At 35.1% G+C, this 18,824-nt stretch overlaps 1 protein-coding gene across 5 annotated transcripts in view; it reads right to left on the bottom strand.

Annotated features, from left to right (window-relative positions):
• The window catches only part of MEIS1 (Meis homeobox 1), a 180,601-nt gene that overhangs the window by 84,091 nt on the left and 77,686 nt on the right, over positions 1-18,824 (bottom strand). For all 5 annotated transcript variants that reach the window (XM_081314018.1, XM_081314016.1, XM_081314017.1 and 2 more), the window contains exon 8: positions 8,456-8,601. In XM_081314018.1, coding sequence (XP_081170144.1) covers positions 8,456-8,601 — 146 coding nt within the window. The remainder of the gene's footprint in view (positions 1-8,455; positions 8,602-18,824) is intronic.

Raw genomic sequence — 18,824 nt, 5'->3', positions numbered from 1 at the left:
TTGCAGATGACACCAAACTGGCAGAAGTAGCCAACACCCCAGAAGACAAACTCAGGATCCAAAAAGATCTTGACAAACTTGAACAATGGGCCTTATCCAACAAAATGAGCTTCAACGTGGAGAAAAGCAAAGTTTTACATTTAGGCAGGAAAAATCAAAAGTACAAGTACAGACTGGGCGAGACCTGGTTTAAAAACAGTAACTATGAGAGGGACCTTGGAGCCCTAGTGGACGATCACTTGACCATGAACCAGCAGTGTGCAGCAGCAGCCAAAAAATGCTAATACAATCCTGGGTTGTATAAACAGAGGCATAGAATCAAGATCATGAGAAGTATTAGTACAGTTTTATAAAACCCTAGTAAGACCACACCTGGAATACTGCAGCCAACTTTAGTCACCATATCACAAAAAAAGATGTTGAGAGTTTGGAAAAAATTCAGAGAAGAGCAACTAAGATGATCAAAGGCTTGGAGACTAAAACATACGAAGAACGGCTGCAGGACTTGGGTCTGGCTAGTCTAAAGAAAAGAAGAAACAGGGGCAACATGATAGCAGTATTCCAGTATTTGAGGGGCTGCCACAAAGAAGAGGGGGTAACGTTATTCTCCAAAGCACCAGAGGGAAGGACAAGAAATAATGGTTGGAAACTGAACTAAGAGAGAAGCAACCTAGAATTAAGGAGAAACTTCCTGACAATGAGGACAATTAACCAGTGGAACAGGTTGCCTCCAGAAATCATGGGCGCTCAATCGCTGGAGATTTTTAAGAAGAGGCTAGACAGTCACTTGTCTGAGATGGTATAGGTTCTCCTGCTTAAGTGAGGGGCTGGATTAGAAGATCTCCAAGCTCCCTTCCAGCTCTATTCTATTCATTCATAATGCTTATAATGGTGAAAATGGGATTGACCAAACCAAAAACATAAAGAATAAAGAACCAAAGTGAAGGTAAATAGCTTTTAATACTATTAATCTACAGTCCTAAATATTAATCTACAGTCATTCAGATATAATATTTGACAAATCAAATATTCCAGAGAGGTTTTCAGTTTACAATACCCCTTCTTACATAATTCTCTACTTATGCGCACACATACATGCACATGCACAGAAAGAGAGCTTTGAAAATGATGGCATTGTGTTGCTGTGTTGCTTTTAAGCCTGAAAAACATCCTATCTTTTACATATAGGATGATACAGCATTACAAATCTCAGTCCTGGCATTATGATACTTAAGAAAAACTCACCAAAATCCCAACCTGCTATTGTTTTCAATTCTGACTGTTGAAGAGTGCTTGAATTTACAGGAATATACTAGGCCCCCTTCCTACTTTATAATCCACCATCTTCTCTCATTTTTCTCCAAGGTGCTGAAAAAGAGGAGCCAAAGAGAAGATTGCCTTACTTTACCTCCTGAAAATTCAAGCACTGCTGTCTAAGGGAGAGCTTGAATTTTGCATTTTCTTACTGCACGAAATCAACAGTATTCCACTCAAAAAAGGAAAAAAAATAGATTAAGATATCATCAGCATGTGAGAATTTATCCTGGCCAGCATAACAATGAGTGGTCCTTGGTACTCTTTGAGCTTGGTTGCTTTCTTGCAGACATTTCATTACCCAAACTTGGTAACATCATCAATCCTAGTAGAGAGTGGTAGACTAGCACTGATGGTGTTACCTAGTTTGGGTAATGAAAGGTCTGCAAAAAAAACTCACCAAGCTTAGAGAGCACCAAATAACCCCTCTTTTAAACCCTGATCTACAAATATTCTCTACATAACAATTGTTGCTCCATTAGGTATTAAAGAAAAACAGAATACAATATCAATAAAGAATACAGACAAAATAAATCTGTTCGCAGAGAACATATTTTTTTTTCAAAATTCTAACATAACATAAAAAATTTATTTACAATACTAACTGAATACATTTAAAAGTAGCAAGATCTGGAGCCTCTATATCCTCTATAAGCAATACTGAAGCAAAACTTCTTGCACAAAAACTATTTGACTTTTTTTTCCCCAGGTGGATTTCTATAGTCAGGAATATGTATAAGGGGTTGGGAAAAATAGGGACCACTCCGGTGGGAAGGTAACAGCGTTCCGTGCGCCTTTGGCGTCTAGTCATGCCGGCCACATGACCACGGAGACGTCCTCGGACAAGCGCTGGCTCTTCGGCTTTGAAACGGAGATAAGCACCGGCCCCTAGTCGGAAACGACTAGCACACATGTGCGGGGGAACCTTTACCTTTACCTTTTACCCCTTTAAAGAAATATGACCCTATCTTTTCAAAGACAAAACTACTTTGTTTTTTGCTAGCAGAATAGCCATAATAATAAATGCCTATCCCTAATTATTTTTCCCAGTTTGAAATAATTCTAGGCCTCTTATCAATTATTTGGCTTCCTATGTGACAGAAAAATATGTATTTCAATGTAGCATCAAGCAAACCAAAAGTACAAGGGAAAGCATAATGGAAGTTTAGGTACCAAATCTGAAAAAATATTTTTCCACTTTCTAGTTAAAGCAATTCATTCATATGATGTAATTATTTGGAATTCAAAAGTTGTCCAACAGCTAAACGTTATACTCCCAGGGTTTTTCATTTTGTTTCTTTTCTTTTCCCATTGACTCCTGACAACCACATGGATGAACGTGTGTAGTTTTCAACTAGCATTTCTGGCAGTGATTTGTCATTGACTCCTTTCTAGTACTACAAGGAAGTGACTGGCCCCCAAGGTCACCTGACTGCTTTTATGTCTAAGGCAGGATCAGAAGTTAGATTTCCCTACTCCTAATCTATCAGACAAAACTGGCCATCCTCATTCCATTAGGCAATGCCATGCCACCTCAATATTTTTTAAAAAAATCTTACTATCACAAATCCATACTGAAAGTTGGAAACAAGTTTTAATCCTTAATTTTTCCCCTTTTCTCTCCTTTTCCATTTCTCCATCACCCATGCTTGATATGACTAATTAAAGGAATGAAAAGATAGAGAACTCTTTAGGATTAAAAAATTATTAACTGTAACCCTATCTTTGTTGAATATTTTTTGCAAAAGAATTGATCCACAAGGACTTGTTTGGATTCAAATGAAGATTTTTAAAAAAAAAAACATCTTTGTGTCAGGATACAGTAAGATACATAGTCTTCAGTAAAGGGGAGGCATATAAACCTGAGCAAGCTAATAAATATCTTTTAAGGCAATGTGATTTTATGAAAATAATGTTTAAAGAATGGCAACCTGCAAATCTGTTTAAATCAAAGGTAATTCTCCAGTACTAAATAAAAGTGAAATGAGGCAAATCATGGAATCCATGGCAAGAGAACTTAGTTTAACACTGTATATTATATGAATTCCACTTGTAGATTACATTATAGTATTAGTTATGGTGCATATCTCTAATGAAAATACTCATGATACGACTCATTCTGGATGAACATTTTAAAGAATATTGGACAAATTACGAAACAGTCTTTTACACTCAATGTTAAGTTATTTCTATTTTCTCCAAATTATATAAAATGGTGATTAATTTTTTTAAAAAGCAAAGAGTTTGAAAGATTAAATGTTTTATCTACATTTAATCTCAATTTTTATTTATATCAACCTACTATTTCTTATCAGATTGTCTCCAACTACATATCTTTTTGATTAGAAATAATAAATAAGTTTACATTTTAAAATAAATATATTTATCTAAATTACAAATTACATTGCACATTTTGTTGTTTGCATTTTCTGAAGATATTTTTCATTGTTTTGTTCCTTTTTTATTTTAGTGTTTCGCTAAACCTTATGTGTTGAAATATTTTTGAAGAAATATTTGAATAGCCCCCTTTTTTCCTCCTACTGCATTAGGATTATTGGAATTGCTGCATAGCAGTGCCTCCCTGAATGGCATTGTCTTAATGCAATGGGCTTCATCACTATCAATCTTTTAAGCAAATTCATTAACAGTATCAAAAGAAGGATTACTGATTAAAAACACTGAATTCTCAGATTCTAGCCAGAATAAAATTACACTACTGAGGTAATCTACTTTTTAAAGAAATGCAGTACACTTATTTCAATGGGCAAAACAAACAGAAAAAAACAGCAAAAAATGAAATAAATGGAAGTAGCCAAGATAAATGCATTTGTATTTAATGATTAACTCTATATTTTTATGTATTAATACAAAGTAGAAAACATTACGTATGTTAAAACACAAAGGCTAGATAATTAGTCAATCTAGCCAAGTATTACCAGCTCTGAAGGACAATAGTATATGCCCTAAGGCAACAATCTCTTATTCAGTCCTCTTTGAGGTAGAATGTGGGACTGTCTACATGCAGCATATATTTTATACTCCTGAGTTATGCCCAGGTATGTTGTGTGCATATGAGATTAAGAAAAAGGGAAAGAGATGTAGAAGGAGCAAGATACTGTACAAACACCATCCCACAATGTGTGTGTTCAATATTATATAAGGTGTCTGAAACTGCACTGCTAGAATGATTTCAAAAAATTAGTTGCATATTGCATGAAATAAAATAGCCAACGTTTCCTTTGTACTTTTACTTTTTGTTTGCTTGTTTAAAACACAGTCTAAAAGATGGTCTTGAGCATTATGGACTAATTTTAATAAAACTTACAGAAGTTTCCTATTTTTATTTTAATAATTCCATTGACCAATCATTAATATGACTGCCATGTAATTAGTATGTTACTGGGGTATTAATATTATAATGGGTATTAGTATCATAATTTTATAAGCAGTCCTTTGAGATAATGGTAAAATTAAGAAATGTTAGTGCTCAATCAGAATGCAAACTATTTCAGTGTTAATTATTCCCAGCTCTTCCATACCATTTTAATTTGCAAATTACTGTATCTACTCTAAGCTTTATATTACATACCCATGCAAATAATTTGGTGTCTAATAAAATAAATCTGGACAAAACTGAGGTTTATTAGTTTTAACAATCAAAAATGGAAATTATTCATTTGTGAGATATTTCCAGGAGTTCAAGAATTATTTCTTTAAAAACAAAATGGTTTTTCCTTTTAAAAAAACCCAGGATGTTTCATTTTGCATCAGTACAGATTCTTCTCCATATGAAGGATATATAATGTACTTGATACATAACATAGTCTATAAAAGATCATTCTGTATATATAAAAAGGTAAAGGTAAAGGTTCCCCCACACATGCGTGCTAGTCGTTTCCAACTCTAGGGGCCGGTGCTCATCTCCATTTCAAAGCCGAAGAGCCAGTGCTTGTCCGAGGACATCTCCATGGTCATGTGGCCGGCATGACTAGTCGCCAAAGGCGCACAGAACGCTGTTACCTTCCCACCATAGTGGTCCCTATTTTTCTACTTGCATTTTTACGTGCTTTCGAACTGCTAGGTTGGCAGAAGCTGGGAAGAGTAACAGGCGCTCAGTCTGTTACACGGCACTCGGGATTCAACCCGCCAAACTGCCGACCATCTGATCGACAAGCTCAGCATCCTAACCCACTGAGCCACCGTGTCCCTATAATATATTATTTATATATATATATATATATATATATATATATATATATATATATATATATATATATATATATACATATATATATATATATATATATATATATATATATATATATATATATATATATATATATATATATATATATATATATATATATATATATATATATATATATTGCAGCAATTACATTAATCATATTTATCTTAAGACATAAGCATTAAATATCCTTTCAGACTTTAACACAAAAATTTGGATTTTACTTCCTTAACTCTATATCCAAGACCAGTGTAAGGAAAACCAAAGGCCGCCTCACATAAAGCCCAAAAATCCAAAGTGGGCTGAACAGATCTACAGACTCACTTCAAAACCATTGCTTTCCTGTTACATTAAAAATCCATCTCCAACCTAGGGCTTCATTTATTTGGTAAATGCAAATCTTTCAAAAGTTAACAGTTTACCATATTCAACTTTTATAAAAAAAATGCAAAGAGATAATGCAAAACTGCTTCTACACATTCTCAGACCATTCAAATGTGTTCAAATATAAGCTTCTTTATTAGGAACAATAATTTTGTGATTTTTTTGCATTTTCTCTGGCAGTACTAAGAAGAAAAAGTGAAGGGGAAAACCACTGGCTTGAATTTGTAAGAAAATAGATAGGAAAAACAGTCTCTAAACAGGAGGTCCTCCTTGTACAACATATAAAGTCCTGAATTTATTTGGATCAGTTCTAGATATGATTATTTAGCCTTATTCATTTGTGAAATGGATGTTTCAACCTCCATTTACTGTGACTCTTCTCTCCAGGCACAGCAATTCAGCATATTTAGGTCCACTTTGTATTCCATGTAACTATATTGCCAGCAGTAGTGTGCATGGTGGTCTCACACAGGGCAAGTGATGTCCTAGCAAAACCTGTGTGAAGTCTACTTTATAATACCCAAGAGAGGAAATATCCCTTTAGCTCTCAATTAGTGCTGACAAATCCATGTCTTTATTCACTCAGCTATATATGTTATGGCCTTTGAGATGCTTGATTCCTTTCCTATATAAACTGTGCCCAGTGGGTGTGAAGGTTACAAGAAGGTTACAAGTTGTACTGTTAGCCACTGATATTTTTGGTTCTGTATTGTACTGGGCATAGATTATCTATTTCTGGATCCTAAAAAAATGAATGTTCAGCTTCAATCCTCTCTTTTATCATTGTTTACATTACAATATTGAGGGTGTTCCTCAAAGGCAATCACAAGTACCAAAAAACTCTTTTTAAAATATAAATAATAATAGTCTTTAAATCAAGATTAAGATTTTGTAAATTTCTGGAAACTCATAACAGGCCTCCAAGAATCTGAAAAATCATATTGCTTTAGACATTCTATTTAACTAGTCAAATAAAAGTGTGTATGTAAAATGATGCAGAAAGATCACAATAACAATAAAGATATTGGCTCATTCACCAGATTCAAATTAAGGAATGGAAGAATGGGGAAGAATGCTAGTCAGCTGTTTATAATAGAATGTTGGTATAATGTACCCCATTCAAATACTTCATTCAAAACTTTTCATTCAAAAATTTTAAAAATTTTGAATTAGCTAACGTTGTTTATAGCTGCAGCAACTAAAATTCACTTTCACATATATTTACACGCAAGCCATGCCCAGGATTATAAATACAACAGCATAATCCTTAACCCTCCATCAGATAGCTCTGACTGGCACTCAGGGTTTCAAACAGCATTACCACTTCCAATTCCCTGTTACTGCACAGAAAGCTCTTCTTAATGATGAATTAGAGGAGGCAGCTGGGGTGAACAGGAGGGAACCAGCTTTAGTACAGGGAAGACAAAAATAAATCTGCTAAATACACAAATATCTGGACCATGAGAATGTCGCCAGACTGACTGAATTATGACCAAATGCTTCAGTGACAAGAGAGAATTTCCTAAACCTAAGAGTCTCACATCAGATGCTTATACATCTGACAAGATAAAATTGCTCCCCATACACACATATCCCATGCCACATGGATTCTGTAACTTCGCAAGAACATCTTTATTCAAGGAATGGAGGGGAGCCAAATGATGGATGTTTGACCTTCCTTGTCTCCCAAACCTACAAGCAAAGACCTGCCCCATTCCTATTCAAATGTATCCGAAACAAATATTCAGAAATCTTGGTTTAGAAAGACATCCAAGCTTTGATGGAGACTCTCTAGAAAATGTGCCATATTCTATTTAGGGGGCGGGGGGGAGGAAAGCTGTCCTGCTTTAAGGAACCTTCTTGTTAAAAGGAATGACTTTTAAAGCATAGGCTTTTTTTATTCAGAATTATGTCAACCTGGTTTAACAAATAGAAGACAGATGCTGCACATGTGTGGCCTGATGTGCTTTAGCTAAATCATGTTCAAATATAGAGGGCCCAGATATAAGGCCCATACTTAAGTCTGCTAACTTGCAGGGATTGAGAGCTGGCAGATAAATACCCAGATCTTGCAAGCTAGCCAGTGGATACTCCTTCTCACACTGACTAAATACAAAAAGAAAAGGTGCAACAGAAAATAAATATCTGTTTTATATTATTTAGATGTCCAGAAAGAAAACAAATATCAAGTATCTTAGTTCAGAGTTACTACATATTGAACAGAATAAATTAACATTAGCCAGATTGTTGTTTTTGTCTTAAACAAGAAGCTGAAGGAAAAAATAACAAAAGAATAGATGCAACAATAAGAAACAAAGCAGAATATTTATTTTAGTTATACACATAGGAATACTTTGTTGGTCAGACAAATGTAAGTTTCCCTATTTCTCCTCTTTTTCTTGCATAAGATAAAATATCTAGTCTTTGAACATGTATTACATGCATTTTCTGCTGTAACTAGAATGTTTTCTACACAGGTTTCATTTTATACATGATCTGGACTTGACTTACTGTTAGATGCTGGAACAGCCATGCCCTCATGATATTTGTGGCTACTTTGGGAAAGATGCCACGCTTTTTATGTCGCTTTTTGTCCTTATCTGGATCATCATCATCACCTGTGCTGGGAGAAGCTACGCTGTTGTCCAAGCCGTCACCTGTAAATATAGTGAATCAAATATTTCACTTTAGCTATCTTGAGATTCTATGATTAAAAACTAATTTGGGGAGGTGCATTACACACCCAACATATGCACTAAACACACACATGAACAATCATAGACCTAATAAAAATTCACAATGTATTTCATGAAATAATATTAAACCTACTATGATTTTTTTTTGCTATTGTGAATTCTAAATCACAACTGCAGCACAACATCATCTGTTTTCTGGTTGCAACTCTTAAAGATGTTCCTTCAAGTCCCACTTTAAGATGCTACCCGTTAAAGCTGAGGTTTTCTGAATGCCATTAATGTGCTCTCTCACTGAGCTACATACCTTATATCCAAACCAGATTGAATTTTTATAGACTTTTTAAACAATGCCAAGCACTTACAACTAAAGCTATTTGTAAATATGGAAGACATTATTTGGGACCATGTCTGGGAGATTTAAATAAGGTGAATCACCATTACAAATTCAATGTTTTCAATTCTGATGAGAAGTTACATTATATCCTCTTCTCACATCAAGATCAGAATATAATTATTCTTTGGACTTTTCCATTTGTCCAAATGTTGTTATGCATTCTCTGTTTCTCATAAAAAAGATTCAAATTGCATTAAAATGCATCTATCTTTTAGGGGGGAAATCCTTAGTAAGGTGTACTTAAGATAAAACCATATATAAATATTTATTTTAGGAGTTAAAAAATAGCCACACATATTTAAATAAAACTTTTGTTATGCTTTTTTTCAAATTCTCGTATAAAAACAAAAACAGACTAAATTATGAATGGGCACATGCATACCAGGGGTAGTAGCCTGGAAATAAAATGATTTATTCAACTCTTATCATTATTACACCATCTACAATCACTGTATATCCATCAAGAGCCTGCCTATCTGAATTTTATTAGTGAAGTTCAAACTCACCAGTTTATTTATAGAAACCAGTTTTTATTTATGCTGTAATTTTAGCTTATTTTTCATACTGCAAGAAACACAGCAGGAAGGCCAGCAGTTAAAACCTGAAAAGCATTTTTCAGAATAGCTTGGAATAATTTCTTATATTTCAATTTCATCTTTTTCATACAGACAGGATGTCAAATTGGAGCTCCCACTGTCACAATCTTTATGAGCATTCATGTTTTGATCTAATTTAGGCAACTACTATCAATAAAAGAAACACTTAGAAAGCCTTTGTTTTAAACAGGCATTTTAATTCTTCAAAATAATGATCGATAACATGCAATCTTGTAAGAATTCATTCTTTTTAAAAAAATGAGTGTGACTATCTTCACAAAAAGCTCTTTGCTTCATGCAAGTTCAACTGAGGCATTCGTATTTCTAAAAAGGAGCTCTTTAGATGTCTTAGGCTGATAAAAGTCTTTGAAAGGTTTTATTCAGAGAAGCAATTCCCCATATAAAGTAATGATTCATAAAATAAACATAAGCAAACAACGGCATTTAAAACTTCCCCGTACTAATCCACATTCTCTAGTCTGAGGGGCAATTAAAGAGAGGCAAGGAAGGAGAAATGTATCAGGCGGCCAGTGGCTAAAAGTAAAAGGGTTTCTAACAGGATGACATCCTATTGCTTATTCCTTTTTTTAAATATACTTTCAGCTCCCTTACCACCCACCCCCACTCTGGCTTCAAATTATTTTAGCAAGCCATGCCTTGTGCCTGGATAGAAGAGAATTCATTGATAATTTATGGAAATATCTACTATAATTCAATGGAGATTTTTTTTTCCAGCTTTGTGCATCAATAGATAATCAAGGCCTCAAAGCAGCCTTAGCTTAGCATTACCTCAGGCCAAAGAATTCCTGAAAGCATGCCTTCGGGGCACCTGAATTATAGACTCCATTAGGAGGGGGAGGCTTTCTGCATTCCATGCAGAACACTCCCCCAGAACCTTTCCTGTTTATTTCTGCTGTATGAAAGCAGAAACATTAGGAACAGAAACCACCACCGCCACCCCTTTTTGAAAGGGGAGGCTTATGGAGATACAATGGAAAAACCTTTCAAGCGAGACCCAGATCACCTCCCGTCAGTCCCAGGCACTGACCTATCCCAAATAAAAGATTTCTGTTACATCATTAGCTCAAGCCAAAAACAGCCTTGGCTTAATGCACAGTTTGTTCTTCCTACTGTTTTTAGGCAAATACAGCTACTTTACTCCCATCTGGGAGGGAAATTATACTGCTGGGTTGTAATCTAAGACAAGGTTTTCATTGGAAGCAAATGCTTTCAATCCCATGTAAAATACTTGTGCACGCTCAGAGAAGCTTAAAACAATAAACTCCAGCCCAGTCCAACAGAAGATAAAAGAAGGATAAGAGGGGGGGGGGGAAAGCAAATTAACGAAACAGGGTCCTTTAGAAGAAATTGCTTCTATAGATTTTAATACAATTGTTTCGGAGCGGGGGGGGGCCGCGAAGGATTCGGAAACTTGATTCTTTGTAAAGGAAAAATCTCAGCTAAAAGTCTAAACAGCATGTCCATTCACTCTGCAATTCAATACTGTCACCTCTGTAAGGTCTCTTGAGAATACTTTTCCTCTTCTGCTTTCTCTATCCTACTTTTTAAAAACAAAACAAAAAAAGGACTCGAAGACTTACTAACTAACTAACCACACAGTAGCAACTATGAACCATGTTTGTGAAATGTCAGCGGTGGCTTCATGCTTGAAGTTGACTTCTCCCACTGCCAGTGAAGGCAAGCTGAAAAGGTGGAAATAATCATAAAAATGATGCTAGTCCATAAACAAGCTTACAGCCTCATTAGTATAGCAGTAGATTCCACTGGGTGATTTATACTCGTTTTGCTGATGCCATGAGGAAATGCCATAGGGCAACTTCAGCCAAGTCCTAATGGTTTCTGACAGCTTCTTAGCAACTAGTGCAAGCAACGCTGTGGCGTTCGCTAGTAAGAGAAACTGAAAATGTCATATTATCTGTCCATGTGCCACAATGTCCATGTGGCAATTAACTAGTAGTCCAGTGACTGAGGGGCCAGAGGCTTTTAAAAATGCCCCGTGGCTATATAAAGGCATTGCTTGAATTTGCGTTGCACATATATGCAAGTTTCTAATGCATCTTTCTCATGGCCATCGATGAGTTAGGCCTGCACAATACGCTATTGGAGGGGCATATTTTGGGGAAGGGAAAGGGAAATCCATTTCCTTTCTTCTTTCAACGCTAATGACATTATCAGAGTAATTTAGCCATAAAAAAGTACTTTGATAAGCCTTGCTTGTAAATAAACCTTGCTTGATTGTTTGCTTGCAAAATACCTGCTTTTGAACAATGAGTGGATGACAAAAAGAGCTAGTTCTTTTCTCCGTTTTCACAAATTAGTCTAAAAGGATTCGAGATCACTGAAGCAGATTCATTGCCTGTGAAATTGCTAGAAGCATAAGAACCCAGCATAGCAAGTAGACACTTATTTAAGCAAAACAAAGCAATATAAAACATATACATCACAAATCTTACAACAACCAAAATGACAGCTATGGCTCTACGGTGCAGTTTTTCAGATCTTGAAATAATGCAACATAGGTTAAACTTGTAAACCCTTTTAGCGCGGCCCTTTCATCTTTCAAATAATATTTAAATATTACTTTTAAAATACTTTGCAGGTTGTGGTTTCGTGAAAGGGGACAACTAACAAAGATATTTGTACAACACTCTGCCCACAAACAATTCCTCACAAATTCGGGGCCTAACCCGCAGAGCAGGGCAGATGACCTGTGACAACTCACAGATTGTCCTGAGGCTCAGATTTCAAACACGCTTACCTCAAACAACTCAGAGTTGCCTATTTAAGCATACCCCAGCATTTAGGCTGTGCTATCTTGTTTCTTTCAAGACAGGATAAAGAAGCATTTATTGTATTCAAGCCATTCAGTGACTCAGACTGGCCATGTCAGCAGGGGTTCCTCTCATTCAGGTCAAATCTCTACCCCTTCTCTTCCTAAAAATTCCCCTTTGGTTCTCTTGATTGTCCCTTTTTACTTCCCCTCCTTCCCAAGAAAGTTACACACAGAGAATGTATAGGAAAAAAAAATCCTAGAATTCCTTTCTTCAGCAACATTACTTTGAAAGGAGTTGAGGCTTGCAATGAATGCCAAAAATAACAAAAAAGTTATTTGACTTTTCTCTTGTTCCTTACATATCCAAAAAAAGGTTCTTTGGGTATGTGAGGAACAAAAGTCAAGGAAACCATCCATTGGTTGGAGAAGATGGCATGTTGGGGAGAGAGAACTAGAAGAAGGCTCAAATGCTAAATTCCGATTTGCAGCTACTTTTTAGAAAAGAAAAAAAATGTCAGGAGCTATACCATATGGGAGCAGAAGAAAAATGCAGGTTCAAATAAGTCAAGGAAGTGAAAAGAAAATACCTAATTGTTTTGGGTGAATTCAAGTCGCTAGGATCAAACGGATTACATTTGAGGGCACAAGTGGATGTGATCTCAGAACCACTGACTGTAATAATTGAGAAGTTATTAGTAGAAGCTAGCATAGGTTTATTGAAAATCATTCATGCTAGACAAATCTTACTACTTTTTTTTTTGACAAGTGATTAGTTTAGTAAATAAGAGAATGCTTTGGATATAGTATATGTAAACCTTAGTTAAGCATCTGGTATAGCTGATCACAGACTCCTCCTTGATGAAACGGGGCCGTTTGGCATGGAGGAATCCTATTATGAGATGAATTCACAGTTCTGAGGAAGCATACCCAAGGCATGGTCTTTAATGGATCTATCTTTACGCAAGAGTGAGGTATCTCAGGGCTTTGTCCTGAGCCCAGTGTTCTTCAATCTTATTATAAACAACTAAGCTTCATAGATAAGGAGACAGAGGGGCTCAGAGTTAAAATATATATTGATAGACTTGACCATTTTTTTCCATGGGATTGCTAAAACTCTAGAAGACAGAAATAGTGCTCCAAATCACCTTGATAAAAGAGAAAAAGGGTCTGAAAGTAACAAAAGCCTCTGAGATCCCTTCCAACCTAAGATTTCATGAATAATTACCACCTACAATAATAAGTTGACAAAATAGCAGAAGCAACAACAATTTTTTGAGAGTTTTCTATATGCCCTGAAACTGTGAATGCAAAGGACCTTGGTTTTTCTTAATTCCCATGAGTAAAATTGATACGTTAACTACTACATGTTTAGAATATTCAGTTTTAAGAAAATCCATATTTCGCTCTAAAGTTAGCATCTTTGTAACATTATTATTCTTTAGAACAAACATCATTAGTGATTAGGCTCAAAATTTAGACTAAGGAAAACACTGGCAATTTAAAGAGGACCCCTGCTGGCCCAAATTCCCAGTTTAAGAATTTATCTCCATTTCACACATTTCAACAATAGTAACAAAATTCCAAATTCTCAATGGTTTTATAACTGTGATAATACAAACGGGTAAAAATCAAATGGTAGGCTTTCTTTATACTATATGAAATAGGAAAACGTAAAGAGATATTAAACTTCCAGGTACCCCCACTGATCTGTAATTCATTTCCAATACTATTACCATAAAGATAGGAAGAACAGACATCAAATTAACAATTAATTAAAAGGTCCTATGCATGAAGAATCCTGCAATGGTAGTCAAAGAGAAAATGAAGTAAATAAATAATGCAGTATTGTTCTAGGTGTTGCATTTATATTATATCACATTATACAGATTGTATTACACACACTCACACACACACACTGAGAGAATATATACTACACTTGACTTTAGATGAACTGCTATGAGAAAGTTAGAATTCATATTGTGCTGCAAACGTTTGCCAATTTCATTCACCAAAGTCTCTTTCCTCCTGAGAAAGAGGTTTCTGTTTTTCATATGCTATTTTTGACTTTACTTTTTTCATGCAACATAATAGAAAATTGCGCTCTCTCTCTCTCTCTCTCTCTCTCTCTCTCTCTCTCTCTCTCTCTCTCTCTCTCTCTCTCTGTTTATGTGTTCTGTTACACATTCCTCTACCACTCTGTGGCCTTCCCCAGTTATCTACACTTCCTGATCTAAAAATTCCCACAGAATTCCCCCAAGTTTTCTTTCCTGGAATTAGCTGAAATTTAGAAAGCCAGAGAGAGTGCTGACTTCTGGAGAAGTTACTATAGACACGAAGGTAGGATATTCACATTGGCCACTGCGCGATTAAAGAAAGTATAAGCACTCTGCCCCTCACCAATGAGAATTCATCTACTGTACTTGTTTTCTTTCAAAGAAAATTGAGAACACTTCTCCATTCAGTTTAATGATAATGGTTGGATTCAATACAGGATAATCTTTTTGGAATAGCATTATCTTTTAGGTATGCTGATATCATTATTTGAATATAAAAATAATATTCCAATGGTAGCTTTATTTGCTAATGTGTATTTCTTAAAAAGAACAAGAGAGCAAAAGGGAAAGGTCAGTGAAGAAAAATGCACACCATACGGATAACTCCTTAAAACCTTTCTTTCACAGTGATTGTTCCAAACCACAAACATCATCCAACTGTCACCACATCACGCTAATCTGCTATAAAAAAAACACATACACACATTTCTCTCATTCATTTTTTTAAAATACTAAACTCCAATAAGCCATACTCACCAACTGCCCATTTAAAATGTCTCCTTCAAGTGGATTATGTGTGATAAATTAAAGCTATTTAGAAAAATTTTGGACAAAGCACTGGAATTTACTGAGCTAAGGAACAGATAGTACATAAGCCTGCATTCCAAGCTCCAACTTGTAACAATCCATTTAGATAAGAATCTATCTCCACTACTTTAATTTTTTTTCCCACGAAGTGCATGTGAAGAAAAGTACCAAACATCATTAGAATAACAGAAAGCTTTAAAATGTGCCTTTGCCTGTAATTCAGCGTTATCACTGAGGTCTGCCAAATTAAGTACCTTCTGCTCAGTGCTTTTTTTGTAAGAAAAAAGCTTCCGGAACTCACATCTTGCTAATCTTTTATTTAAAAAAATATATATTCAGTTCTTAACATAAATTTAATTTACTGTATTTAAGGCAAATGTTCATAGTAAATTTTACACTAAAAATTAAAAAAAGATTTTCAATTCACCAATGATTTTTTTAAAATAAAGAAATTATTTACCATTCGCACATAGTCAATCACTGTACACACCCACCCACACATCAGTTGTGTAACAAAACATAATGGTCGCCACCCACAGCGCGTGATTGCAGCGCGCGACCACACGACCAATCACAAGCCGAGCAGTGCCATCACAATCAGCACGGAGGAAGTACGCATGCATCGGACTTGACACACCAGCACTGTTTCAATGATTTTGCCACCCACCTGCTATGCTCGACAGCGAGATTCAAGTACACGTAGACCAAACATCAATTTTTCAAAAGTTACATTTAAAACTTGGAAAATCCATCAAAAAAAGATGACGGAACTCCGTTCCAGCGCATTCTATGACAAAAAAAAGCACTGCTTCTGCTCAACCTTCTTCACTCTTTCTCCCTCTAACTCAGCTTCTCTGTTTTTCACATTAGAAGTCATTTTAATCATTTAAAAGAAAACATTTCAGAATCACATTTTTCTTCTCAAGAAGCTAGTACAATAAAAATATTTAGTCCGACCAGAGACTATTGGATTTTAGATATCATGTTGAGTTCAGTTGCAGTTAAATAGTAAAAACTATACCTAATTCAGTGTATGATCCTTTAAGGCACTGTTTCCCAACCTTTTCTATACCCCGCACCCCTAGAATGCTTCTGATATATTCTCGCGTCCCTTACAAAAGTTTGTAATAATGGCAATGAATTATGCATATAGACTATAATTTTGAAAACCCAAGTTTTCGCACCCCCAGGGGATGCGCACACCCCCCGGTTGGGAACCCCTGTTTTAAGGTAATGCACTTTGGTATTTTATTTTATTGTGCATTCAGATTTTAAAAATATATCTTTCCTCAAATATCCTTTTTCTTCAATAAGTAATTTAACATAATACATTGTCACTTCTAAAAATGTAGTCTTATTTCAGAACTTTCATATTCGGAACTAATTTGGAGTATGGATTTCTATACTTGTCAATCAAACTCCAGCAATGAGATAACATGTGAATCTTTAAATTATCTGCCCCTAAACCCATCTTCAAACATCTCTTTCTTTTGCACATTAAACAAAATTTTATCTTGGGAATCTTTCTCAATTTTAAACATTTGGACTTTTGTTTCATTCACAGTAAACTAAAGATCATATGATCAAAGTAAATTCATTTAAAAAAAACTAATTCAGATTTATCATTGAAAAAATATTCTGGGCTTTCATTTCCAAAACTGCAGATACATATTTCATGTCTGGATTAAAATATTCACAGAAACAAATCCATATGAGTTCAACAGATGTTTTACTGCCAATTAAATGTAGATAGAATTAAACCATCAGAAAGTGAAAACTAAGCTGTTTTAGAAAGATAACTAGCAGTTGGATATTTGAACCAACTTCAATGAAAAGCTTCATGCTTGAGCTGATATGTAAAGATTTCCACATGGTGCTTGATCTATGAATATTCATTCATATGGACAAGTTGCAGTTACTGTGACACACATGCACATTAAGAATTTGCTACATATATGTGTAAATAAATGACTGAGAGTTGAAGTAGCAATAATCTATTTTGTACCTTTAAAGGAAAAAGAGTTTCAGTAGGATAAGGAACCTTATTCAGTTCATAAAATAGATTCAGACCTGTCTAATACTTAGATAAGGAACACACACACACACACACACACACACACACACACACACACAGAAATCCTATGACTATACTGTATATTGGGACACTTAAAATAAACCTCAAAATAAGGCAATGGCAACTACTTTTATACTTCTGCCATGGACACTACATGAAAACTTTTTAATTGATGTGAACGAGCTCAAAGATGCAAAGTGTTCATCTTCCACATATTAAAAAAAAAGGAAATGGCCAGCCATTATTTGGGGGTCGTTCTTCAATTATTGATCCCAAAGAGAGCTTTTAAACTCATCTCTAGCTTTTCAGTGTTAAACAGTAAAGTCACAAATGGCCTAACTAAACAATAATATAAATCCTCAAACTATGGGGCCCATGGTCATTGAATACTAAAAAAATAAATAGTAATGAAAAAGTGTTTTCTACATTAGTTGTGTAAAATTGCTATGGTGGATTAATCACATGTTTCCAACAAACTGACAGACTGGAATGCCAAAATGTGATTTTAATATAGATTTTATCTGGTAACTATTATTTTACTCTAGGATTTTAACTGGCTATTCATTGAATGTTTTTATTTGTTCCGGTCTCTGGTCTATGGCTGTAATACACTTTTATTGAATTGAATTGATCAACAAATGCATGTATAACTCAACAACACACTTGTCCTCTAAAAAGGTTTCAGATGAAGAGATCATGCCCATCACATGTAGTTGGACCTGTAGCCTTTGCATGGATTAAATACCTAGCTTTGGCTTAATGCCTGACAGGGTTTTAAATTGACTCAACATTGTTCAAAGAGAAATTTACAAAAGATGTGTTAGGGAGGATCTGGCCTATACTGAGATCACACCTGACTCATAGACAAAGCAGATAATCACGTATGGAGGAAATACCATTTGTATTAATATAACAAAGCATTATAAAGGAAAAGGATTAACAGAAACTGAAAAATGTATACCGTATTTTCCGGCGTATAAGACGACTGGGCGTATAAGACGACCCCCTACATTTCCTGTTAAATTATAGGGTTTGGGCTATACTCGCCGTATAAGACTACCCCTCTTCCAATGCACACCAAATAAAAATTAAAAAACATCAGATTTGATTTTAATATAGTAATTTTAATTCAAATGCTTATGACATGCAGGTGCTTAGTAGGAAAACTGTCACTTATAAACATAAGGCTGTTTGTCATCAAACATGTAAACATAAAACAGTACAAGTGGATTAAACTATAATAATAATAATAATAATAATAATAATAATAATAATAATAATAATAATAATAATAATAATAATAAGAAGAAGAAGAAGAAGAAGAAGAAGAAGAAGAAGAAGAAAAAAGAAGAAGAAGAAGAAGAAGTTGTTGTTGGAGGGGACCTTGGAGGTCATCTAGTCCAACCCCCTGCTAAGGCAGGAAACCCTATACCATTTCAGACAAATGGCTGTCCAGTCTCTTCTT

Source organism: Vipera berus (assembly GCF_964194415.1).
Source record: "Vipera berus genome assembly, chromosome: 1".
Taxonomy (NCBI): Eukaryota; Metazoa; Chordata; class Lepidosauria; order Squamata; family Viperidae; genus Vipera; species Vipera berus.
Note: the sequence above shows the minus strand (reverse complement) of the source record. Positions and strands in the feature narration are given on the sequence as shown.